General features: G+C 33.3%; 3 protein-coding genes and 1 pseudogene across 4 annotated transcripts; 1 reads left to right on the top strand and 3 right to left on the bottom strand.

Moving 5' to 3' along the window:
• The first annotated feature begins 10,920 nt into the window (after nt 1-10,920).
• Nucleotides 10,921-13,343, top strand: LOC111367955. 2 transcript variants are annotated; one of them, XM_022989091.1, is made up of 2 exons: nt 10,921-11,789; nt 11,874-13,343. In XM_022989091.1, exons 1-2 carry the CDS (start codon nt 11,033-11,035, stop codon nt 13,151-13,153), a joined length of 2,037 nt encoding a protein of 678 aa, XP_022844859.1. In that variant the 5' UTR covers nt 10,921-11,032; the 3' UTR covers nt 13,154-13,343. The 2 variants fall into 2 exon arrangements, with proteins under 2 accessions (XP_022844859.1, XP_022844858.1); XM_022989090.1 differs by having other exon boundaries at nt 10,921-11,821; nt 11,906-13,343.
• Nucleotides 13,344-15,440: 2,097 nt separating this feature from the next.
• On the bottom strand, nt 15,441-17,475 carry LOC111366924 (AP2-like ethylene-responsive transcription factor At1g16060). The gene is made up of 6 exons (XM_022987605.1): nt 17,463-17,475; nt 17,328-17,416; nt 17,164-17,237; nt 17,075-17,079; nt 16,808-16,960; nt 15,441-16,701 (listed from the first exon to the last, which is right to left on the bottom strand). The coding sequence occupies exons 1-6, from the start codon at nt 17,473-17,475 to the stop codon at nt 16,115-16,117; spliced, it is 921 nt and encodes a 306-aa protein (XP_022843373.1). The 3' UTR covers nt 15,441-16,114.
• Nucleotides 17,476-17,557: 82 nt separating this feature from the next.
• LOC111367956 (AP2-like ethylene-responsive transcription factor At1g79700) lies at nt 17,558-18,546 on the bottom strand. The gene has a single exon (XM_022989092.1). The coding sequence runs from the start codon at nt 17,966-17,968 to the stop codon at nt 17,594-17,596; it is 375 nt and encodes a 124-aa protein (XP_022844860.1). The 5' UTR covers nt 17,969-18,546; the 3' UTR covers nt 17,558-17,593.
• Nucleotides 18,547-20,346: 1,800 nt separating this feature from the next.
• On the bottom strand, nt 20,347-22,213 carry LOC111366923 (annotated as a pseudogene).
• Between the last annotated feature and the right edge of the window lie 5,326 nt (nt 22,214-27,539).

Below are 27,539 nucleotides of genomic sequence, written 5' to 3'. Positions count from 1 at the left end.
AACTGCGTAGAATCTGGAGCTGATACCAAAAATTGGAACTAAAAATAGTAGGTGCCGCTACTGCAGGTATAGTTGACTTCGTCGGCAGAGATTGGCCAAAACCACTAGTAACTAGATTGAGAGGGTGCGTGGGGGGAGGAGAGAAGAAGAAGATCATTTTTTCTTTTTTCTTTTTTTCTTTTTTGGTCTTTGATTTAAGCTTTTTAATTGTTTAATATGGTAAATAAAAAATTACAATTTTACACTTTAAAATTGATTAAAAGGTGGTCACCATCCAAAAGAGCCTCATATGTAACGTTTGAAAGTGTTATGGGTGATGCTGCAACAAATGAAAGATTTGGAAAAAGCATTGCTAATATTTTTAAAAGTTTGGAGGTTCTACTGCAATTATCCCATTAATCTATTAGAAAATGCTAGTTTGACAACCCTCTCACAAACGTGGGGCCGCGATTATTTAATCTCCAGCCTCACTCCTTACATGTAAGAGGGCTCTCAATAATGCTATCAAATATGATTTACATATAGCACAATTCAGATCAATTTATACACTTTTGATATACATAATCCTTTACATCTCATTCACATGAAGAGGGTCCATGCATAATAAATTATATGCGAGCCCTCTTCTATGTGAAGGTGTAAACGATTATGTAAGCCAAAAGTATACATATTACATAACCAAAAACTTTATATCTTCAAATTTACCAGTACTTTTTGTCTTAATCCATTCTTATCTCTAAACTTCTAGTAATTAACATATTCTATCTCTGATAATAAATTTTATTCAAAAGGCTAATTTAAAAAAAAGGAGTATGATGATTTATTTACTTGTTAGATTTTAGAAAACAATAAACGGCGAATTTGTGCAAAAAAAAATAATTGTCATTTCAGAACATGCAAATAAAATATTTTGGAAAAGGGCAAAGCCCCTTGTCTGTGGCCATGGACGTCCAAGGACGCCAAATAATCATCATCAAATATGATATATAATTAATGAAATGTTGACTACAAAAATCGATGAAAAAAAACTTAAAGATTTAATTATTATAATGAGAAAAAATTGAAAATGGTAAATGCAATTAAAAAGAATGTAACTAATAAAATGGTGTGAATATAATTATTCTTAAATAAAAATATAAGTTTCTATTTCGTTAATTTTTAGTGTCTGATTAGAATTTTTTTTTTTAATTTTTAATTTTATTTTATCAAGAATAAGGGTAAAATTTCAATGTGATCTAAATGCTACAACAATAAAAGGTTTACGACTCTCCCTTACAAAACAATAGATTTGAGACCAAATTGATGTATTTTCCAACAGAAAGGCAATTTCTCCTTATTGTTATTAATTTTTTTTTTTTAAGTTAATTGTCCTAATAGTCACTGAACATGTATTTTTTATTTTCGATTGCTCATTGAAATTTAAGATGTTGAGTCTTGGCCATTAAACTTATCAAAACGTTGGATGCTGCTCACCATCTTAACATCCGTTCAGATTCTTTAAACGAATTAGTGACATGACTAACGGAATATACATGTGGAGCCCCATTATGTCATTAACCAATTGTTATGTCTTCGATTACTGGTCAAACTTTGAAAAATATCTTCAATTCATTACTAAACTTTGAAAAAGTTTTTGATTGTTTACTAAAATTTGAAAAATGTATTAGATTGTTCATCGAACTTTGAGGTGGGTGAATTTTGGTTACTAAACTTATAAAAATGACTTTGACCAATTATTCTAAAAAATATATATATGTATCACAATCAACTGATTGCATAGAAGTAATAAAGTGCACAAACAAATTCGAATTGCCGATTTCACGAGAAATGATTACTCAATTACATAATAGTATATTTAATTTTAATATGTTTTGTAAAATTCTAAGTTATTTTTCACAATTTGAAAAATTCAAATTTATTGTGTATTTCGTGGTAAAAATTAAATTAATATTTGAAATTTGCAACGAAACACAATAAAATTCAATTAAATGGATTTTACAATGAAACACCCAATAAATTTAATTAAAATTTGGATTTTCGCAATGAAACACATCATCTTCTCGAGGGACCAAAAGTGAATGAAATTTATTTAACTAAATTTATTTTGTGTTCAGTTGCAAAATCTAAATTTTAATATAATTTTATCTACGAAACATACAAACAATTTGAATATTTTAAATGATGAAAGTAACTTAAAATTCTACAAAAACTTTCAAAATTAAATTTAATTATTGTGTAAATGAATAATCATTTTTCGTGGGATTGACAACCTAAACTCGTTTATCCACTTTATTATTTTTTACGCTATCAGTGCGATTGCGTTACATACTTTTTAATGAACAATAAGTCGACATTATTCTAATAAATTTAGTGTCCAAAATTTGATCATCTCAAAGTTCACTTAGCAATTGAATATGTTTTTCAATGTTTAGTGAGTAATTAAAGATATTTTCTAAATTTAGCGGGTAATTGAAGATAATTTTCAAAATTTGGTGAGCAAATAAGCAATCGAAGACGTAATAATTTGTTGACGGCGACACTAATTCCGTTAAAGCAACGTACGTTAAGGCGATGAATAACGTTGAACATTTTGATAAATTTAATGATAAAAATTTGATATTTTAAAATTCAATCAGCAATGGAAGACACGTACATAAGTACAATTAAATCTTAGGGTTCGTTTACAATTAAATCTTAGGGTTCGTTTGATTGTAAAGATGGAATTTGGATGGAAAGAAAACGAATTCCATGGAATTAAATTGTCTAGAAAAGTTTTTACTGGTTATTGTCAATTATTGTGTTTAATTGGTATAATTTTTCACGTGAAAAATGTTGAAATAAAAGTATGTTTTGGTATTCGTCTAACTTTGTTTTATATGAAAATTGTCAATTAAAGGGATAGAATTTACTAGTATTGATGATGGAATTTGTATTGCCAAACAAAAATAGTCAAGAAAATCATTTATTTTTCTTTTGTATTCGTTTGACTTTGTTTTACATGAAAATTGTCAATTAAAAGAAAATATTTTATTGCAATTAGGGATAAAATTTGTTTCTATTACCAATTTTTTTTTTTTTTTAAATGACTAAAGTAGCCTAGAAAATCAATTCCCACTAGGGCATTTTTTGCAGCGAAGCCGAAGATGAGGTTGGGGGATTGGATTTTGGGGTGGTCAGTCGACGGAGTATTGAGAAAAGGGTTGAAGTCGTTTAAATGGGGAGTAAGAGAAAATGAAGTGGAAAAATAGGCCCTATTTGATAGCACATTATTTTTCATGGAAAATAGAATTGATTTTTTAGGAAAAGCGGGAAAATGTCTAGGTGGCAAGAAAAGTGAGAAAACCAATTACCTGAAAAAAATAGGGAAATACAAGGAAATGACTTATACAAGAAGGCCATTTTTTTTTTCCAAAATAACCTTTGACCAATTAATCTACCTAAAATACCCCTCCTTTTGAATATTGCATAACAAATCTCTTCCATTTTAATCCCTAAAATTAAATATTACTTCAATTTTGATTGAATTTTTTTTACAGATTTTTTTGATTTAATAGATTTTTGTTCGCTCAAAGTAGCAACCTCTAATTGTATCAGAGTCATAAAGATCATGGACATTAAAATAAAGAAAATAAATAACTATTGGCATTTAGAAGAAGAAAGAGGAAGTTATATATTTTTAAAACATATTCATAATAAATTAAAAATAGTGACATCAACAATAATTAAAGAACTACCCAAACAAATAGATAAAAAAGATGATAAAAGATGCAAATTAACTTATATATTAGAAAGATGACTAGAAAGATTTAATATATCAATAAGTGAATATATGGAAGAATTAAAGTCATTAATAAAAATGTTAATAAGTGATGTATAAGATTTAAGAAATGAAGTAAGAGAAACAATAAATAATATAAATATATTAAAAATTGAAATTAGAGAAATAAAAAATAATAATAAAAATGAAGAAAATAAAATAGATAAAAAATTAATAGAAAAAGAAATGACCCGAATAGGAAAGAAACATATTGAGAAAGAGAATATAGTAATAGAAACAGAAAGTATGGATGATGAATTTAGAAAGAATATATTACCTAAAATATTAGAAGAAAAAGAAGAAGAAGAATGATCTAAAGAAAAAATATTAGGAAAATTAAAAGTAGAAGATAAAGATGAATGATGAATTAGATTTACTAATAGAAAATTATGATTAATTTAAGTTTAACCGATATAAGAGAATATCAAGTTTTAATGAATATTGGAGGAGGGCATAATTCAATAGGAACCTTTAAACAAGAATTACAAAATTCATATGAAAGTTATGCACCTGTATATAATAAACCATATAGACAATTTTATGATAAAGTAAGAGATAAACAACCACCTAAAGGAAATAAATATAAAGATATGTTTGAATTAAATGATAATTATGATAAACCAATTAATCATTGAGGAACAAAATTAGATTTAAATTGTAAAATAGATACTAAAAAACCTTATTAACTTGGACAGAATATTATTCTTTTTATATAATAAAGATGACACATGGAAAAATATTGAAAGAAGAATAAATTTTTTAATAGCATTATTTGAATGAGATGTTAGAAATTAGTGGGAAAAAATAAGTAATGATACAAAAACGTTAACAAAAAGAAATGTACTAATAGAGATAATAAAATAAAAAAGACAAGGTATAGAAAAATTAGTAAAATATATTTCAGATGAATTTTTAGGAGAAAATTGGATAAAAAATGCTGAAAAAGAAGAAATAAGAGAAAAAGACAATGTTAGAACTAAACTAATAAATTTAACAATATATTATATGTGTAAAATTAAAGAATATACTTGTAAACTTAGAAATTATTATTATGTTCAATTTTACAGTAATGAAAATTAAGAAGCATACCAAGATATGTACTATAATAAATTATCAGATTCGTAGGGAATATATTTTAAAATAGAATTTGAAAAATATGTTAGAGACAATGTTGAAATACCTAGAATTTTAGGTTCAATACTAAATTTTTTATTTGAAAGACTTACGTATATATCTCAACAAAGACAATTATTGAAAAAATCAGGAAAACTAACTAGAATTTGTTTTGAAGATATGTAAAATCTTATATAGTGGGGATGTAATCCTAAAAGAATGGTTAATAAAATAAAATATATAAAAAAAAATATTTTAAAAATTTAAAAATTTTAATAAAAAATATATAAAACCTAGAAGATGATATTATAAAATAAAAAATATCTCATATACTCAACAGAAAAATAAAAGTTATAAAAAAAATAAAAACCAATGTAAATGTTGGAATTGTGGAGAAATGTGTCATATAAGCTCTGATTGTAATAAAAAGAAAGTTAAAATATTATAGAAAAGAATATTTGAAAATAAAAGTTGAATTCAGTAAAATATCAGATATTGAAAAATATTATAATCAAGAAATTTATATAAGTGAAACAGAGGATGATGAATCAGAATCTGAATAAGGAAATAGAGGAAATAGAAAGTAATAATATAAATATACAAGAATATAAAGGAATAGAATGATATGTATTAAATGTTACCTTTGATAACAATAAATTTAGAAAATTACAAAAATTATCTTTAGATTTAAAAATAGAGAAATCAGAAGTTTTAGATAGAATTTGAAAAAGAGAAATGATAGTAATAAACAAATATCACAAAATAGAAAAAATTATAGATATAAGAATAACATATGGACAACATATATTAAATCTTTTAACAAAAAAATATGGTTGAAGAACTATTAACAATTGTTAATAAAAAATAAAGTGAAAAAATTCAATATGTTTATTTAGCAGGAATACAAATAATGTTCAAATCATCATTTAGTGAAGGAATATATTCACCTTTAACTATAACCTTACATGGTGGAAAAATAATAAATTTAAAAAATAGTCATTTAGGAATAATAGAAGAAAATCTGGCATATCAAAAAATAATTTTTACATGTTACCAAAAATATTGTGTTTCATTAAAAGATAGAAAACTTAATGAAGTATTAAGACTACATTTTAAGTTGCATAGAGATGATATCATGCAACCAGGTGATCAAATTATGACTATAGAATATAAAGCTTTATATACATTTACTAATTCTAATTATAGAAACATTTATTCTAATATACCTTATATTGAGGTACATAAAGAATATAAAGATATTAGTAAAATAATATAACAAAATTAACAAATAAGTTTAATTTCGGAAGAACATGAATTTATTATAACAAAAAATAAACCTGAAATAACAAAATTAAATGAAGGAGAATGTTCTAATAATATAACATTTCAGGATGGAAAATTAATCAAAAAATCAAAAAGTCTTAGAATATCTAATAAAAATCGGTTAGAAGAATTTAATAATATAAAAGAAGTAAAACTATATAAGAATGTTGGAAATATAAAAATAGAAGGAGAATATTTTAATGGAAGAGAAAATATAAATGGACCAAATATATTAGAAGATACAGGAGCTAGTGAATGTCATAGAGCTTCAATCAGAAATAAAGAATTAATAATTCATAAAACTGACCCATATAGATATGTAAATTTTGATGGACAGGTACATATTACAAATTTAAAAGTCAAAATACCGATAAAATATAGGATGAATAAATCTTTTAGTACTATGTTATATAGATAAAAGTATGAATATAAACCCTCATATACTTTTATGAATGAGTTTTCTAAATTGATTAAAAGATTATAGTATAAAAAGAAAAGGATCATACATAGTACATAATTGACAAACTATATTATGTAAAAAGAATTAAATGAACAATCAGATAAGTTTTGCATTAGCTGTATATATACAAGTTACTATTGTAGAAACAAATATAACAACTCGTGCTTTAATAGACACATGAAGTAATATAAAAATATCTAAAAGTTTTCTGATAAAATCATGAAATAATAATAGTAACATAAAAATAATTATAGTTATGGGAGAAAGTACCCAGATAATAAATAGTGCTGATAAAATTAATATAATTATTGGAAGTAAACAAGTTACAATAAATAAAATTTATAAATATGATAAATTAGAGTGTGATATATTATTAGGAAATGACTTTATACAACAATTTAAATATTATAAACAAGATAATTATATGATAACACTACAAACACATTGTGAACACTTATTAAAAATTTCAAGAGAATTTAGATCTTATAGAGTTCAGTCAGCCCAACGTAGTGATAAATGTGAGAAAAAACCAATAATATTTAATAAAATAAAAAATAAAAGAATATTGTATAAAAAAATTTAAAAAACGAAAATAGAAATAAGTATAAAAAAAATTATTGAACAATTAAAAAAAGTTTATGGAGAAAATTCATTGTTATTTTGGAAACCACATCATCCTAAAGTCAAAATAGAATTAACAAAAAATGTTATAATAAGAGTCAGACCAATTATGTATATTTTAGAAGATATACAAAAATTTAAAAATCAGATAAAAGAATTATTAGAATAAAAACTTATTAGACCTAGTAATGGACCTCATAGTAGTCCAGTCTTTATAATTATGAAACATTCTGAACAAGTTAGAGGAAAAGTTAGAATGATTATAAATTATAAAAAATTAAATAAATATACTAAATTTGAGGGATATTTTTTTACCGAATAAAGAAATTTTAAAAAAACTTTGCAAAATAAAAAAATATTATTCTAAATTTGATTGTAAATCAGGATTTTGACAAATAAAAATGGAAGAAGATAGTGTACAATATACTGTTTTTAGCACATCCCAAGGAAATACGAATGGTTAGTAATGTCATTTGGATTAAAAAATGCACCACAAATAAATCAAAGAAAATGGATGATATATTCAAAAAGTTTAATGATTTTCTAATTGTTTATGTAGATGATATATTAATATGTTCTAATAGTAAAGAAGAACATAGAAATTATTTAATCCAATTTATAAATGAATGTAAAAAAAAAAAAATTGTACTTTCTAAAAAGAAATCTATAATAGAAAAATAAGAAACAGATTTTATTGGATTCGCAATAGATAAGAGGGGAATAAAATTACAGACTCATATATTTAAAAAGATAAAAAAATTTTCAGATAAATTAGAATCGAAAAAATAAATATAAAAATTCTTAGGATGTTTAAATTATGCTGAAAGATTTATTAAAAATCTTTCTAAGTAAAGACATAAGATACAAACTTTACTTAAAAAGACAAATACTAAAGGATGGAATGAAGAACATACAGAAATAGTTAAATCATTAAAAAAGGAATGTAAAAATTTACCAAAATTAAGATTATCAGATGAAAAAGATAATCTAATTGTTAATACTGATGCCTCAAATAAATATTGGGCAGTAATATTAAAAACAGATTTAAATGAGATTTGTAGATATTCAAGTGGAACTTTTAATCAAGTAAAAATAAATTATACTACTCATGAGAAATAATTACTAGCAGTTATTAGAGAGATAAAAAAGTTTTCATTATTCTTACTATCCAAGAAATTTATCGTTGAGACTGATAATTCTCAAGTTGCAGGATTAGTTAGGAATAAACTTTCATCAGAACCTCAATACAAAAGACTCTATAGATGGCAAGCTTATTTACCATTTTATAATTTTGATATAATTCATATTAAATGGGTTAATAAATTTCTTGTAGATTTTCTCAACAGAAACATAGAATTTGTTGATGGATAAAGCTATGGTCATAAATTTATACCAATCTATCATACATATACAAAAAATGACAGATTTTCTTAAAAAATAATCTAAAGATATAAATACTGGAGCAACGCAGATCTCAGAGATGTTCAACTCAAATATAAAAAAAATTGTTGAATATTACTACTGAGTATCATAAAGAGGCCATAGAACTCAAAAATCAAATTGATGCTATTGCAGCATAACTAAAAGATATACTGTCTGAGACAGATATAACAAAGAACTCGGAAATGAGTTTTCCAAATCAATATCAAACAGGGACAGCTGGAAGTAGCAGTGGACTCAGACGTGACAATATACCAACTGATAAAAAAATGAGATTCCATTTCAGCATCATCAACAAAAAAAGTGGTGATACATGAAGATAAAAGGAATTTCAAAACTATCAGCATCATAGACTAAGATGATATAATCCCTTTAGATCCAAAAGAATAAGAGTATGTCAAAATAGTCAGAATTGCTTATAAAATAAAAATAAGTGATTCATATTTCATTTCTTCGAGAAATAATATTTATCTCAGAATAATATCCATGAAAGGAGGAGATCCTTCGTTTATCAAAATTATGGCAGACTATGGATTTATAAATTTGATATATCCAAGAAAAGATTTGATTGAAATTTCAAAATTTGATGACATATTCATAAAAGAAGTATTAAGATTTGTTAAGGGACGAAAAATATATTTAAAGTTTTATTCAATAAGTCTTGAATATGATGAAATTGTGTATTATCTAGTTGAACACATAATCTCAATTGGATATGTTGCAGCCAATTTCCAAATAGACGTTACAGAAAATGAAAGAAAAGTTCCAACAATGACAAAGTCATGGATCAGACATAGAAGAGCACTTGAATTTAAAGCTATATACAATATTGCTAAAAAATTCTTTGATAAAAAATTTTCATACTCGTGCCAATATGAAAATTGGATGCTAGTATCAAACGGAGGACATGGAAAATCAGATATCTTGAAGGATTACATTACAAGATTCGAAATACATCAATTTTCAAGATGTCTAAGGGAATCCTGCCAACTAAGAGAGTGTCCCAACTGCATGTAAAAACATAAAAGATAGATGTCAATAATAGAGAAAGATGCTCTTTGGATAAAAAGTTGAAAAAGGATGTGGAGATATAAAAAAAAGACAATAATTGAAGCTCCTTTAATAAAAAATCGGATGCTACATGTGAAGATGTAAGTCCAAGAAGGACAATAATAGAAAGGTAAGTATGCCTTTGTTGATGTACTGAATGATGTAATAGATCAATAATAGAGTCTCGTATATTTGTATAAATAGAGGCATTGTAATAGAGAAAGATCATCTTGAATATCGAATTGTAATCAATAGCCACTCTTAAACTATCTTCAATTTGAAAAACTAGTTTTTCTGGAAATCCCTTTGTAACAAATATAAATCTTGTATAAATTCTGATAGAAATAAAATCTCAATATTTTGATATCAATATGAGTTTATAAATCTTTATTCTCCTAGATTTTTGAAGGATCTAATAGAAAGTTTCATTCTTCTTTTAGCAAAAAGAGAGTTTTTTTTAACAGAAGTGTAGAATTTTATTCTTTAAAGTTGATACTGTGAGAGCAAGAAATTGAAATAGTAAAGATTCTTTGAAGGCAGGAGGTCATTGAAGGAAGCAGTTTACACATTCAAAACTCAAAGGTTACTCGGTTCTTAGAATAAAGATCCAGATCAAAACTAAATTAAACTATTAAATTTTTTCTAAAATTAGAATGAAATTTTTTAGATCTTAGATAATTAAAGGGATTAATTACATGATTTAATGATTATTTGTATTAATGCCAGGATATACAATTGGAGGATTAGATAATTTTTTAGAAAAAATGTTAGAAGAAAAAAAATATTATTTCTTAATTAAAAAATATGAATGCATCTTCTGAAAAATATAATATACTTAATTAAAAATATAAACAATATGTTACAAATTATTCCAATTTACTCGATCAAAGAATGAATTTATATGCTGAAATTCAAAATAAAATAAATATAAGATAAAATAGTTTAAAAATTAAGATATATATTACAATATAGAAAGAATTATTTCATTAAAGACAATATAAATTTTTCTATGAAAAAAAAAAATAGTAAGAAGGCAAATAGAAAAATCCCCAAAAAAATCTATCAAATAGCCAAAAAAAAAAACATGGCCTTATTTTTCAACTTCATTTTCTCTTCCCATTTAAACGACTTCAACACTCTTCTCACTGCAGCTCCGTCAACTGACCACGCCAAAATCCAATCCCCCAACCTTAACTCAGCCGCAAAAAATGCCCTCCGGCGCTGTCCTCCTCCCAATCTTCCTCCGCCTTTTCATCATCGTCACCACCGTTTCAGACGCAGCTCCAATCTTAGGCCTCGATTCCTTCCTCACCCAACAATCCCGCAAAGACCCTCAAGCCACCAATGACTCCTTCCTTTCCCTCCCTTCCTCCTTGAAGAAACCCCTCTCCCACCCCTCGCCCCACCATCCTGCCACCCCATCCTCCCTCCTCTCTCTCCAGCTCTCTGTGCCCATCACTGTCCACTTGGTGGGCTCCACCTTCTCCTCTTCTTCCCCCTCCCTTCTCTCTTCCTTTATCAAGTCCGCCGTCACCTCCGATCTGTTCCACGTCATAACTCCCTTCACTTCCACTTCTCCCGCCACACATCACCTCTCGTTGTTACATTCCCTTCATCTTGACGTATCCCTTTCACCCACCTCCCTCTCCAATTCTCTTTCCACAGCTCTTAAATCCCACCTCTCTAATTCTCCTTCCCCACTCCGATCCTCACTTTTGTCCGTTCCTTATTCGCTCGTAGATCAGATTATTAAACAGGATTTTGAAAAGGAGAAACCCATTAACTCGATCCACGTCTATATTATTCATCTGGGTTCCCAGTCTAAACCCTATGCTTACAGCTACACCCCTGGAGATCCCTCCCCTGCTTTCATCAAATGCTTGGGCTCCGTTTGGACTGGAAAAGATCGGTACTTGTGGATTGATTTGGGAGCCGGTCCTGTGGATTACGGGCCGGCTTTGTCAGGCGATGGAGTTTTGCCAAAAGGCGAGTTTCACCCGTTGGCTGCTCTCCATGGCAGACCNGTGGATTACGGGCCGGCTTTGTCAGGCGATGGAGTTTTGCCAAAAGGCGAGTTTCACCCGTTGGCTGCTCTCCATGGCAGACCCAAGTCCCAAAAGGCATTGCTTTCTGATTTGGCATCCTTGGTTTGGAGTGCTTATCAGGTACTACTGGTGCCCTCTTTGAGAATTCCCGTGCCTTTCGAGAATTCCTTGATTGTTGAATTTGTACACATACATGCTTCTGAGGCTGAAGGAGATAATTCTGGTTTGGATTGGAAGTCGATAGAGAGGACTTTTATGGATGAGGTTAATGACAATGGAATGTTATTGGGAGATCAGTCTTTGAGTTTTAGGAAATATGATGTGAAGTTATCTGAGTGCTCGATTTGCTCATTTGCCATTTCTAGAGCAACCACTTCGTACACTTCTAGGTACTTGTTTGATAACTATACTTTGATTGTGAGTGAGTATTTGGACTCAAAGCGTTTGCATCAGACAATATCAGAATCAATGGAGGAGTTTAGAAGGATAGCCAAGCTGCCAGAGGAGGACTTTGGGAGGGTTCTTCCTGTGTATGTTTTTGATCTCGATGTTAGTACAATATTGTTGCTTGATCGGTATCATCAGTCTGTTGCATTTAAGGATATGGTTATTGCAGTCAGGACAAAAAGTACACAAACAGTGAGTGATTACAGCTGTAATGGGCATCACGTTTTCACACAGATTCGGGAGCTCGAGAGGCCTCTTGTAGGATCTATTTTGCAGAGCATGTGGGGTGTCTCACCCACACATCTGGTGTGGAGTCCTAGACATAACAGTACTCTTGTGGACTACACTTGGAGTGTTGGACAGACACCGTTTGGGCCGTTCTCAGAGATTTCTTCGTTGTCTTTTGTTCAGAAGGATGCTGCCCGGAGGAATGTTCTATTAACATCTTTGAATTACAGTATTACTAGTGCTATTGATGTTCTTGAATCAATTGCGGCTCATGGTGGAGATAGAAAGCTTCTTAAGCGGAATCAGCAGACTGAGTTTAGACAGAGGTGGAATTTGTTCAGGTATAAACTGGACAAGGTGATCTCTGCACTGTCACACTTTGATTTTGAGATGGCTTTGTACTATTTGAGGTCATCAGATCATGATCTATATGCCATCCACTCTCTTGTTTATCTTGCATCTCAAGAGTTGGAGGCTTCACTTGTTTGTTTCAAGGACCCGCCATTCCCATGGACTTCTGCTTCAATGTCTGCTGGAGTTTGCTTTGCTTTGATTTATGTTTATTCAAAAAGAGACAAACTGTTCCAAAACAAGAGGAAACAGTTTTGAAGTTTTTGAATGTGTTAGGCTTTGTATGTTTGAAACAATATAACGCCTGTATTACTAGTTGAGAGGTAAAATACAAAAATCTGAGAATTTATTTTCAGTTTATCAAGAAAAAGAAATGCTGTTTAACTTCATCATGTTTTGTTCTCAAATTTATATCTATTTTAGCAATGTGCTACGAATCTATGTTGTGCGATATATTGGCCTGACACTTCATGGATCCTCAATTGTATTTCTTTGCTTTGAAATAGCTAACTACGGAACCATGCATCAAGTTCCATATTAATTGGTGATGACACAGTAGTTTTAGCAGCTCAGTTAAAATCTTGCTTGTCTAAGATTACCTACACAATACTGCTTATAACAGTTGATTATGAGATCATTTATACTAGTGGTTCTCTGTCAATATCTGCTGCATTTTTTGGTTTTCTACCATCATTTAATATTAGCCTGGCTTGCCACTGCCAGGGTAAAAAAACTTCTCAACCTGCGTCGATGTGTGAAGTATATTTGCGCGTTCAGTTATTTGGGTGGAGATTTGAATTGGCTTTGAATGGATTCCAGATTTAACAGATAGTACTTGTGTACCTTATTTTTTTATAATATCTTTTTTATTTCAAGTGCTTGTTGCAAAATATAGTTTTGCATTGAACTTTCAGTAAGCTTAATTGCACTTGCACTCCGAAATTTGATTCAGCTGAAAGTAGATGCTACCTCCATTATCAATCATCTGGCGATGGGCTGGATTTTGAATTTTCCAGTTGTTTCTCTTTAGTACCCACTGAGCGTATTTGATGGAACTTGAAAGGAGTCTGTTGGGGATAGACCTACCTGGATAACAGTCCTGTCAATTTATTTCCTTGATATGGTGGATATCTTAGTTACTGCATTGGTCAGAGGTGTATTGATTGCAAAATCCTGCTAGGATTGCTATCATTGATGGTTGTATAGGTTGAATTACTCAGAATTTCAGAAGATTGAAATCAAATGAAGGTAAAAGATTGTCTCCAATTTATGCTTGCTTACACCTAGGAATCTTGTACTCTTTGTTGGAGCAGTTGGATCAACTTCTTGTTTTATCTGTTGATCTTCACTGCTAAGTGCAGCAGCAGCAGCATCTGTAGCACGTTTTGTATGCTTAATACACCTTGGTTCAGGTGATGGATCACTGTCTATACTGCGCTCTGTGCACATTACGCCTTCCAGTGTTCTCATCACTCTAGTCATTGTCAATGCCATATTTGATTGCTTTTCTTTCTCCAATTTCTTCCTAGGGAATTTCCTGCTTCTTATTCGTCTAGCCTTTAAGAATGTGACGACTTTCATGTGTGATTCTAACCTTTTCTTCTTCTAGTTTTATTTTGTCTTGTCTTTAATTGTAAACAAGTAGATTTTGGACACAGACAAGAATGATGATGAAAACAATGAAGACAATACTTGGCACATGCACTATAGGAAGAAAGTTGATTGCTTCCAAATCATTTTCTTTCTTCTTCTTCTTCTTCTTCTTCTTTATTATTATTATTATTATTATTATTATTTTGTCTGCGTGTGCCATGTGAAAGAAAAAACTAGCACAGAAAAAAAAAAAAAAAAAGCAGTCAGAGGAAATTGACGGGAATGAAAAGACAGGCATAAGAAAGTCACATTTGAGCATTTTCTTGCATTCTTCACCCATTTATGCTGTTTTCTCTGTTATCAATTGAAGTGGGAACTGACATTCTTTGTTTACTCCACGCAGCTCCTTATGGCGATGACTTTGATGGAATCAGCTCTATGACATTTTCGAAACATTCTGGTCAATCTTGAAATGCTGCACAGTTTATACCTGAGGTATATAATTTATACACAGATTTTCATTCTGTGCTAAATTAAGCGTGTCAGAATCTGGGGAACAGATACCTTCTTTCTCCCAAATGCATTGGTTGCAACCCACAATTTATTGGATTACTATGTCTAACCTTGTATATAATGAATCCCATGTACATTGGTTGCAAGATTAGACAATGTCTATGTGTTAAGAATCAGTATGTTAAGATTACAAACTTACATGCCACAAAAAAGCCAAATTAGAGATGCGCATAGGCTATTCTTATGCCACTCAAAAATAATTGACATTGTTAAATTACAGATCTATATGCCATTCTTATGACACTCAAAAATCATTGACAGTGTTACATAACAAATCTATATGCCATTCGAGAAAAACAAAAGAGGCATGGACAATAACTTCTAACTACTCCGTGCTCGATATCACCGTGTCCTAATTCATGTTATAATCTAATTGATTTTGCAACTGTTTTGATTCTGGCTGTTAGAATTCAAGGCTGTGGATTTAGATTACCCAATTACAATGATTGTACGTGTTAAATTGACCTTTGATGACTTTAGTTATAATTTTAACCTCATAAATATATTGGATTTCTAGAAATGATATCCATTTCTTCAAGAGGAACAGATAGCTTCAATTGTCCTTATAATTGTTGAAACGAACATTTTTTTTTTTAAATAATTCAAATGACAGATGATATTTATTTTTTATTTTTTTGGCAACTATTGGGCAGAGTAATGTTAGCTTCGTCAACTTTCTCTTGCTTCATAGAGCACCAACAATTTTGTTTTCTTCTTTCTCCCACTTTGCTTTTCTCCGTCTCTTTCTGAAGAAGCAAGATATGTGAAAGGATGATTGAATCGTAGACTTACTGGTAACAATTCATGCACAACCACAATCAAACGGAAGGAAAAACCTGCATTAAGAAAATGCTATCATGACTTAACTTAAAACTTCCATCCAACTTGATGGCACATACATATGCTACTAAACATTCGTTCATCACTAGGTCCTAGAAATTTAAAACAGCAACATTGAGCCTACTTTATCAATCTCTGTACAAAATCGCAAAAAGAAAGTTCTATAATATTCATTTGTTTGTACATGGTTGCTTTTCCAACATTATTTGTTATTTAACATATAGGGACCATGTTTATAATATCGTTCCCAATCATGTCTGCACTACTGTAATTGAATTGAACTTGTCCTTGCAATTCAATTCCATGGCCGTTAGAAGAAAATACTAGTGGAATATCTGCAATTCCATCATAAAATATTCCTCGATATTCATCACCGCTGCCCACCTCTAGCATGCTCTTGGTGTTTTTGTCATCATTTTCTTCTGTTACATTTGAATTTTTCTCAACCAGTTCTCTAAATATTGAAGACTGAAGGAGTAGGCCAAGTGCTGTCGGAGAAGACGATTTTCTGCAAGGACTAACTGGGATTTTTCTTGCCGACTTTTCCATCTTGCTCGGGTCATCTACATTGAAGGCTCTAGTTGTCGAGCAAGGGGACAAGGATTTTTCACATGAACAAAGAGGGGGTAATAATGCTTGCGACTCTTGGCTAAAATTTGGTTCCTGAGCTGAAACTGAATTATTTGCTCCTGGCCTCAACCATCTGATGTAGGTACTCAAGTCAAAATTAGTAACAGCATTTATCCCCCTGTACTCAATTGCAGCTATATCATATGCACGAGCAGCCTCTTCTTGTGTACCTGTAGTCAAAAATACAACTTAAAAATACATAGACATGGAATTATAAATATTTTCTCTCTGTTTTACTACGAATATCTCTGGGGTATTATTTTTGAGGTGACTAACTGTAAGTGCCAAGGTAGAGGTACTTATTTCCAAAAACTCTTCCTATCCTAGCTTCCCACCTTCCATTGTGATGGTGTCTGCATTTATTGTCATTGATGCGTTTAGAACAATCCCCAAAAGTATTCAAAAAAGAAATTGATATATAATAATGATCTCATAATATACCTGGCAACTCCTCTGTACTTCGATACTCCTCTTGAAAAGCCACTACTTTTTCTGCAGTAAATAAGTTTATATAGTTAGATACTCCTCTTGAAAAGCGACTACTTTTTCTGCAGTAAATAAGTTTAGATAGTTTAGATACATTCGTTGGTCAAAAACCTTAATTTTTCTCACATAAGATAGTGAAATGATACCTTCTTAGTGAGGCTAGGTACTCTTCTTTTGTGACATTCTGCATAATTTCAATTTCCTTCTCATAATCAGATATCTGCAGAAAATATCAGGGAATTCATTTGTCTGAAGCTTGTATTTGGCATGAATAAAGTTGGTAGAAGCATATCACAGTTTATAATCATACTGGAAAATTGGTAAAAGTTGATGTCCCCCAATACTTGAGTGCAGCCAAATCATATGCTCTAGCTGCAGCTTCCTCATCATCATATGCCCCTGAGAAAGTTTAATAAATCAAGGTCCGAGTCTTAATTTGTCTTACTTTCATTCTTCATGCATACATATACAAGATTAAAAACTTCGTTAGCTAAATAATACTCACCAAGATAGACTGTTTATTTTGAATTTTGCAGCCCAGAGTACATTCAGTGGAAGAAAACAGAAGATTTCATGTCAGGCACCACCATTGGGTAGAAATCTAGCTGAAAATAGTGGCGAATGAGTTAAGTTACCTTGCTTTCCCTTTTTCTTCTGAGTTGCATTCCATGAGAGTTTATCCCACAAGTGTGCTTCATATCGACCCGTCAATTTATGCCTGCTTACACCTCGGAATCTTGAACTTCTTTTCACTGTTGTTGGAGCAGTTGGGCCGACTTCTTGTTTGATCTGTTGACCTTCACATCTAAGTGCAACAGCAGCTGTGTCACGTCTTCTACTCTTAATACATCTCGGTGAAGGTGATAGATCACTGTCCATAATGCGTACATTACGCCTTCTAGTGTTCTCATCACTCTTTATCATAGTCAATGCCATATTTAATTGCTCCATTTATGCTGTTTGCTTGTTTCCTTCTCCAATTTTCCCTTTGAGCACTTTCTGCTTATATATGTTTGGCCTTCTAGGAACATAATCCACTTTCGTGTGTATTTATAACCTTTTTCATCTTTTGGATTTATTATGTCTCGTCTTTTATCGTTACAAGCAGCTTTTATACAGACAGGAAAGTCGATGAAAACAAGAAAAAATGATCTTTGTGGCGGCATAATCGGAAGAATCAATTTGCATCCAGATTTTTGTTTTCTGTTCAAGTGAGAGAAGAACTAGCAGAGGAAATATCACAAACAGCATAAGAATGTCACACTTGAGCATTTCCTTGGATTTTTCATCCATTTATGCTGATTCTTTTGTTGTTAATCAAGGTGAGGAAGCGATGATTTTGATGAAATCAACTCTTAAACTTGGTTGTCAATCTTGAAATGTTGCAAAGACCACCAGGAAATAAAATGAGACTATACTGCGTACTAAACATGCAATAAGCGTGTTACAATTTGATATGTTGTGAAGCAGTTACATGCTCTGATACCAAAATATTGTACGAGGTGTATTTTTAACAAATAGCAAATTTATTGTTGTTACTGATGTATTCTATTTGAACTAAAACAAGAAATTAAAGAATTATGTTAGGTTTGTTTCAACTGAGTGAAAAATTTTCAAAGATTCACAAAGAGATCTACTTATCCAAATAAATAATTGATGTTTACTTCATTAAAAATATTGACTACAAAAAGAGAATTAGTACAAATAACCTTTCGTTCTGTTGGGTTTTTTGATACCTAATAATTCGGGCGATGATTTAAAACAATTGTCAGATTATTTATTGACACCATGGACTCGGCTCGACTCGAAGGCGAACTACACTTTTGGAAGGCTCGGGTTTGGGTTGGATGATTATTTGGTTAGTTAGACCATTTAGTGATTAATCTAAACTAACCTATATATATGTATTTATCTCCCAGGCTCTCAGTTGCTTTGGGGGGTGTGCGTGTTGTAGCAAAGGAGAGGAAAGTTGAGAGAAGAGAGGTAGTCGAGAGAGAGGGAAGCCATGTGAGGTTGTGAGCGAGATTCAACCATTGTGATATATTCGTCTTCCTCTCCATACCTTTGTGGATTGCTAACACTACCATCCTTCTCATTTGTGGGGTTAGAGAGAATGAGAGCAGTCCAAAGTGAAGGTGAAAGTCTTGAGTCGAGCCGAGGTAAATCGGTATACGTTTGATTGTTTTCTGAGCCCGAAATCAAGATTTATAAAAGGATTTTCGCTACACGTTCTAGATTTGATCAAGGCAAGGTGAGAATGAGGTAGTTGTAGGGATTGCATTTGTAATCATATGAATATTCAAAATGAGAACGACTAGAGCTTAACTGAAAATAGAAACTATGTAACGAAGATATAACATCTCCCTTTTGTTTTTAAAATCACAAACATACTTTATTTGATTAAATGCCAAACTCGATTAAATAGCTCACTATTATTTTATTTTGTCAAGATTATATATTAAAAACTCGGTCCCGAATCATCCTCAACTTCTTCGAATTAATAGATTTAATTTACTAGTAAATTCGTGTTGTTGATATTTATAAAATTTAAATTATCATTTTCATTATATCCTATTCATTTGCACGTAGTCCTGATGAAATTGTAATGCATAAAACTTATTCATTATATTTATTCATTTGATGGTTTTTGTTTTTGTTTTTACAATGATTCACACCACAATATCAATGTGAATTTTGAACCTTCAATGTACATAACGTTTTCTTGTAAAATTTATAGGTTTAAGTTTTGTCTGTGACGTTGTGGTGTACTAAAGTATTAGATATATGAGTATACAACGGTTTATTTATGTCGATCTTTTAATAAATATGAAAAGTGTGACGAAGCAAAAATCCTTGTGTGAATATAACCACCTCTTCACATTACAAGACCTCAAAATCGCAACAATGCAAATAAACATCCATAAAATCAAAAATATTGGTGCACATGAATTAAGTTGTAGTAATTGTCCTCTTAATTTCTTAGTTGAATCTGGGACTAAAATGAGCAGAATTTTTATATAAATTCTTTAATTTCTAACAAGGACTTCCTACCAGGCAATGAAGTGCACGTGCACCAGCAAATTTGGTAATCTCTGAAACTTGGAGGGCTGAAGAAGCTGGAATTAAGAGTGCGTTTGACCCACATTCTTTCAAAAAAAAAAAAACAAAAAAAAATAAATAAATACATTCTTAAACGGTGATTTGATATCATTCCAACTACACATTATTCAATAAAATAATATTAAACGTAAATCAAATTTTATTTTTTTTAACCACACATTTCTCGTCAATACACTACTCAAAAATGCATTCTTGTTGAAATAATGTACTCAAACAAGGGTTAAATCATTAACTTCAGGGTGTTTCTTGCTCCAATTTCGATACTCCAGATTGTTGAAAATATGCTCCTCTCAAGAATAAATCTCACTCTGATATCCATGTCCATGTCTTCCACACGGCTTCGGGGGCATAATCCCTCTTTGACACCTGCATCGACACAAAAAACCCAGTAATTATCCACGGACTACATTGAATAATAAACGCTACTTCACTTACAGCCTTTGCATAGGGGTTGCAAGGAGGTGCAATGTATCGGTTGCCTTGGCTAATAATGGTAGGTTTCGGCTTCCATCGATGGCATACATATTCCAATAAGAGTAGTCGTTGTTAACGACGTGGATGTACCCATATCGGCACCTTGGCTTTCTTTGTACCAATCTCTTGCCAAAAGGGTTAAAAGCAATTGCAACTTGCATCTTCTCGTCTTGAGAGTACCCATCACTTGCACCAAAAAGCATCACCTAAAACACGATTTTTGGTTAGTATCGAAAAGCTTAAGTTGATGGAGAAGGGTGGGTTATATTGTACAATGGATCACCTCGTTTTGTGGATGCTTGAATTACATCAATAAGGCCATTATGGCAAGCTCTCATGAAGATGTGATCAATCCAAACATTTTGAGAACCGAAGATTGAAATGTCCTCCCCTTCACTAGCAGTTCTGTATCCATAATGGTCGACCGAGTCCCTAATTAGGCCACCATTACCTTTTTGAATGTCATGAATGTGGCGGGCTCCATGAAGGATCACATTCCTCACAAACTGAATCGTGATCCTGACACCATAAGCAATGTGGACTTCAGCACCACGTCCATCGATTGTTTTATCACTATTCATGATAAGTTATTGGTTAAGCTATAGATAACCACGCTTGCTGAAATATGATCCATAATGGCTCCTTTTGAATCACTGCATGACGAAGGGTACTCCTTGGCCACCATATTGTTGTCAGATGAATCAGTGACAACATAGGATCGCCCAGCCTTTCTACCTTTGGCCTTGTAACTGAACCCGAGGCCACAATCCGCCAACCTCTTCCGATTTTTGGCATCATCTAGTACCTGTCAATTGGGTTGGTCACACTGTTACGCCCCTATCCGAACCACCTCGGAATGTCCACCACCACACACTCGATCTGCTGGACACCCACCCGAAGTGGTTCCAAAGTGATCTCCCCAATGTCAACGACTTGCTATCACACTGCGAGACATAGGCGATCCTGCTGAACTGACCGAAGCACCCTCGCCCCTGAGGCCGAGGCGAAGTGCACTCCGGGGACCTCTGTCAGAAGATCCGCCGCCAATTTCAAAAGGAGATCTTTGCCAAGACCCTTTCTGCCCCTAAGGTTTAAATTGATTTGACGTCTCCATGAGACTAGTTAATGTGACTTATAACTTTATGTCAACTCAACTCGGGAGAAGCAATTACCCTCCCACTCTATAGATGCGGCTGATTGACGCCTATGAGCAGACACTTCATACCGTCAGATGTATACACGTGTCCCACATCCAACGGTTCATCTCGCCTATAAATACCCAAGGGTTGGCAAAAGGCAAAAGTAATGAAACTCTTACTACATAACACTCCATAGCAATCATTTATATACTTTCTCCTCCCCCTTATTATTTTGCACAACCCCTAGATACTGTTTCAACCACCTGAACCTGACTTGATCGTTGGAGTGTATACGACCGCCACCACCCCGCTGGTCCCGGTCGTGTGCGTCTGACTGTGCGTTGATTGTGCGCAGGGAGGAATACGTGGAGTAGCTCTCGATTGGCCACGTAGAAGGTCCAATTTTCGAGGCCAATAGATTGGCGCAGTCTGTGGGAAGCACTTCCCGTTCAAAGTTCTGCATTCTCCACCGGAGAAATCACCGAAAAACTAGCGACTAATCCTGAAAAGGACACGTTCTTGAAAAAGAACAAAGTCGAGTTATAATCCAAGTTCTCACCACCCTTGAAAAAGGAGATATGATGAGTTATAGCCATGAAAATGACAACCCCATGAGAGAGGTGATAAGTGCAATTTGTGTACTTATCTATATCACATTATTAAACTTTTACGTCGTCAAATTATTAATTTTTATCTAACTTAGGTTAATTTTCATTTTTGTTTTTAGTGACGAACCCGTTTGAAGCATTTGGAAAATGATGAAGGATTAATTAGCTATTTGATGCAAAGTTTGGAGATTAAATTTTATACTTTGAAAGTTGAGGACTTGGGGGATTAATTCTATATAGAAACAAATTGATTGGTGGGCTGGAGATATATATATACATACATCCCGTTGGCACTAGGGGAGAAAAAGAAAAACCTAAAGGAAAAAAAGAAGCAAAGCGGCAGAGAGAATTGAAGGTGGCTGGCAGCAAGGAAAAGTTAGAGAACAAGGAATTTTGGCCACTTTGGAGTCTAATTATACAAAATAAAAACAAAGGTTCCTACTGCTTGAGTTATATATACACACATACGGCAATTGTAAGGGAGAAGGAAGAGGAAAAAAAAAGTGCCGGCTGCTAGGCGAAGTGGAGTTCTTTTCTGAAATAAAGAGAGCCGACTGCTGGTAATATATATACACACACACAGAATTCTGGAAAGGAAAAAAACACACAAAAAGATAAAAGGCTTGCCGGCAGTTGGAGACAAAAACATTGGGGCTGAATTATATTATACATACACATTGGAATAGCCACATCCACACACAGAAAAGAAAAGAATTTGTGGCTGAATCAGAAAGTCAAAGCAGAGGGGAATTGGAGGCTGTATTTGGGCTGAAAAGACAGAAAGATATACGCAGAAAATGATCGGCTCATAATTGGGATTAATCACGTTTTGTCGATTTCACAGTGATATCTTGTCAATTTTATTTGTCTGCTTCCAACATCATGTTAGGCTAATTTTTCTCATGTATTGGATGACGATGAAACCCGTTATTATTTATTTTTAATCCAAGACATGTGGTTTAGTTAAATTTTGAACCATCCAAATTTTTCATGGTCCAATAATCAGGGACAAGAACAGGGAGGAAGCAATTAGAATAAACCAACAGCAACAACAGCAAGGGAGAAGGCCATCGTTGGAAGATCTGCTGGCTCAATACATTACTAAAACTGAGACCAACTTTCAAAACCAACAAGCCTCGATCAAGAATTTAGAACAAAAGGTTGGACAAATTGCAGCCGCACTATCAGGTAGAGCTCAAGGGACATTGCCCAGTAATACTGAAACAAATCCTAAGGAGCAGGCCAAAGCAATCACTACACGTAGTGAAGTCCAGTTACCAGAAATACATGTAAAGCGGCCAACATCTGTCATAGAAAAGACACCTACCATGGGCGAGGAGCAAGTGGATGAATTAGATAAGGCCACTGAGGAAAATCAAGTTGAGTCATCAGATAGTCCACAGGTGAAAGCAACTGCTCCTGTCAAAGCATATGTTCCTCCAATCCCATTTCCACAGAGATTGCAAAAACATAAGCTCGACAAGTAATTCCAGAAATTTTTGGATGTGTTCAAGAAGTTGCACATTAACATACTATTTGCTGAAACTTTAGCTCAAATACCCAGCTATGCCAAGTTTATGAAAGATATTCTATCAAATAAGAGGAAGCTGGAAGACAATGAAACAGTCATGCTTACTGAAGAGTGTAGCGCAATTCTCCAACACAAATTACCACCGAAACTAAAATACCTAGGGAGTTTTACTATTCCTTGTCACATTGGTAATTTGTATATAGATAAGGCATTGTGTGATCTAGAAGCTAGCATTAATTTAATGCCTTTATCTCTTTTTTGAAAACTAGGTTTGGGGGAAGCAAAACCAACTATAGTTTCACTGTAATTTGCTAACAGGTCGATCAAACACCCTCATGGTATTTGTGAAGATATTTTGGTGAAGGTTGACAAGTTTATCTTCCCGGCGGACTTCATTATTCTAGATATGGAAGAAGATAGAGACGTCCTCTCTCATATTAGGTCGTCCATTTTTGGCCACGGGAAGAGCTCTGATAGATGTGCAAAAGGGTCAGTTGATATTGAGGTTAAATGAAGAAGAACTGACAATCAACGTGTTTAGAGCTTTCAGATTTTAGAGCGAACCGAATTTTTGCATGCAGATTGATGTAATAAAAGAAGTGGTGTCAGAGACATTCAAACTAGATCACCCTCAAGATCCGCTTGAGGCTTGTTTAGTGCATTCGTAAGATTTACCATCAGAAAAGGAGGAAGTAGAAGAATGTGCATGTTATTTGGCAGCCATACCACCATTCTTCAAGCAACCACGACTGGAGCTTGGTGAAAGACCCACAACACCTTTCCCATTTAAACAACAAGCTCCAGCTCTTGAACTCAAACAACTGCCAACTCATCTTCGTTATGCATACTTGGGGGAAAAGAATTCACTTCCAGTAATTATCTCGAACAATCTTACAGAATCAGAGGAGGATCAGTTACTGAGGGTGCTTCGAGGGCATAAGACAGCAATAGGATGGACGATATCAGATGTAAAAGAAATCAGCCCTTCACTTTGCATGCATAAGATACTGATGGAAGACGATTACAAAGCTTACGCAGATTAAATCCGACTATGCAGGAGGTGGTAAGGAAAGAGGTTTAAAGCTTCTGGATGCAGGGATCATCTATCCCATATCAGACAGTCATTGGGTGAGTCCAGTACAGGTCGTACCGAAAAAGGGAGGGATCATAGTGGTTCCAAATGAAAACAATGAGCTCATCTCGACACGCACAGTTACGGGTTGGAGAGTTTGCATTGATTATCGCAAACTCAACAACGCTACAAGGAAGGATCACTTTCCCCTTCCTTTCATTGATTAGATGCTGGAGAGACTTGCTGGACATGCGTACTATTGCTTCCTGGATGGTTATTCGGGGTACAACCAAATTCCTATAGTGCCAGATGACCAAGAGAAGACGACCTTTACATGCTCTTATGACACTTTTGCTTATAGGAGGATGCCCTTCGGTCTCTGCAATGCTCCTGCCACCTTTCAACGTTGTATGATGTCTATTTTCTCGGATATGGTGGGAAATATCATTGAGGTGTTTATGGATGATTTCTCAGTATTTGGAAAATCATTTAAGGAGTGCCTTGAACGTTTGGAAAAAGTGTTACAGCGGTGTGAAGACACAAACCTTGTATTAAATTGGAAAAAATGTCATTTCATGGTTCAAGAAGGGATTGTGTTAGGACATTTAATTTCAGCATGGGGTATTGAGGTTGATAGAGCTAAGATACAAGTCATCGAAAAAATACCACCACCTATAACAGTAAAAGGAGTTAGAAGTTTCTTGGGTCACGCTGGGTTCTACCGTCGCCTCATCAAAGACTTTTCCAAAATCTCGAAACCATTGTGCAATTTACTGGAAAAAGGGGCCCATTTCACTTTTCAAAGGAGTGCTTGACAGCTTTCAACACCTTAAAAGAAAAATTGGTTTCTGCTCCAGTATTGGCTTCTCCAGATTGGAATTATCCGTTCGAGCTTATGTGTGATGCCAATGATCACGCAGTGGGCGCAGTGTTGGGTCAACGAAAGGAGAACAGTTCTCATGTGGTTCACTATGCCAGTAAGACTTTGGATGAGGCTCAAATGAATTATGCGACCACAGAGAAAGAGCTGTTGGTAGTAGTGTTCGCCGTTAACAAATTCAGATCATACTTGATTGGGTCAAAAGTGATTGTCTATACAAATCATTCAGCGTTAAAATATCTAATGAGTAAGAAGGATGTAAAGCCGAGACTTATTCGTTGGATACTCCTATTGCAAGAGTTTGATCTGGAAATTAGAGATAAAAAGGGGAGTGAGAATGTTGTGGCAGATCACCTCTCATGCCTTGAATCACATAAGTCAAATCCTACATTGGAGATCAATGAAGTCTTTCCTGATGAAATGCTCTTTCAGATTATCACTACACCATGGTACGTCGATTATGTCAATTATTTGGCCCGCTCCATCATCCCACCAGATTACTCAAGTCACCAAAAGAAGAAATTTTTCAGTGACCTAAAACACTACTTTGGGATGATCCAATTCTTTACAGAAGGGATCCAAATCAGATCATACACTGTTGTGTGCCAGAGGTGGAGCAACATCAAGTATTAGAGTCATGTCACTCTGCATCGTATGGGGGCCACTTCGCAGCAACCAAGACAACAGCAAAGGTACTGCAATCGGGTTTTTATTGGCCTACGTTGTTCAAGGATGCCCATTATATGGTGAAACATTGTGATAAGTGCCAGAGGACTGGAAATATCTCAAGAAGGAACGAGATGCATTTGAACAGTATTTTGGAGGTTGAAATATTTGATGTTTGGGACATTGACTTCATGGGACCATTTCCTCCATCCTATGGTCAATAATATATACTGGTGGCAGTGGACTACGTGTCCAAGTGGGTTGAAGCTGTGGCTTTGCCAACTAATGACGGTCGAGTAGTGACTCAATTTCTGAAGAAAAATATTTTCACGAGGTATGATACCCCGAGGGTGATTATTAGTGATGGTGGAAAGCATTTTTGTAACTGCCTATTTGCTTCGCTGTTGGCCAAATATGGAGTGAAACATCGTGTCTCAACTCCATACCATCCTCAGACTAGTGAGCAGGTGGAAATCTCCAACAGGGAGTTAAAGAAAATTCTCGAAGCTACGGTCAATGCATTACGTAAAGATTGGGCTAAGAAACTAGACGATGCACTTTGGGCATATAGAACAGCATTTAAGACTCCAATTGGCATGTCTCCATATCGACTGGTATTTGGAAAGGCTTGTCATCTGCCGGTTGAGTTAGAGCATAAAGCATATTGGGTGACACACTTGCTCAATTTCAATATGACAGCAGCAGGAGAAAATAGGGTTCTACAACTTCATGAGCTAGATGAGTTTCGTTTGGATTTGTATGAGAATGCAAAGATTTACAAGGAAAAGACCAAGAGATGGCACAACAGACATATAAGGGAGAAGGAGTTTGAGGTTGGTCAGCAAGTATTGATGTTCAATTCACGTCTCAAGCTTTTTCCGATAAAGCTAAAGTCTAGGTGGTCGAGTCCATTCACAGTAGTAGATGTGTTTCCACATGGTACTGTGGAAGTGGTGTCTCAAGATCAACAAAGGAGGTTTAAAGTAAATGTACAACGGTTGAAAGCTTATTGGGAAGGTGACTACTCCAGTG

The sequence above is a fragment of the Olea europaea genome, chromosome 18 (assembly GCF_002742605.1).
Source record: "Olea europaea var. sylvestris chromosome 18, O_europaea_v1, whole genome shotgun sequence".
Classification (NCBI taxonomy): domain Eukaryota; kingdom Viridiplantae; phylum Streptophyta; class Magnoliopsida; order Lamiales; family Oleaceae; genus Olea; species Olea europaea.
Note: the sequence above shows the minus strand (reverse complement) of the source record. Positions and strands in the feature narration are given on the sequence as shown.

Excerpts from the sequence above, each read along its gene's own strand:
- LOC111367955 (XM_022989091.1), top strand. The coding sequence starts at position 11,033 with ATGCCCTCCGGCGCTGTCCTCCTCCCAATCTTCCTCCGCCTTTTCATC. Across the intron at positions 11,790-11,873 it reads TTACGGGCCGGCTTTGTCAG|GCGATGGAGTTTTGCCAAAA; the intron begins GCGATGGAGTTT and ends CGGCTTTGTCAG.
- LOC111366924 (XM_022987605.1), bottom strand. Across the intron at positions 17,238-17,327 it reads CAACTTTTACCAATTTTCCA|ATATCTGATTATGAGAAGGA; the intron begins GTATGATTATAA and ends TATTTTCTGCAG. Across the intron at positions 16,702-16,807 it reads CCTCTACCTTGGCACTTACA|GTACACAAGAAGAGGCTGCT; the intron begins GTTAGTCACCTC and ends TTTTGACTACAG.
- LOC111367956 (XM_022989092.1), bottom strand. The coding sequence starts at position 17,968 with ATGGAGCAATTAAATATGGCATTGACTATGATAAAGAGTGATGAGAAC.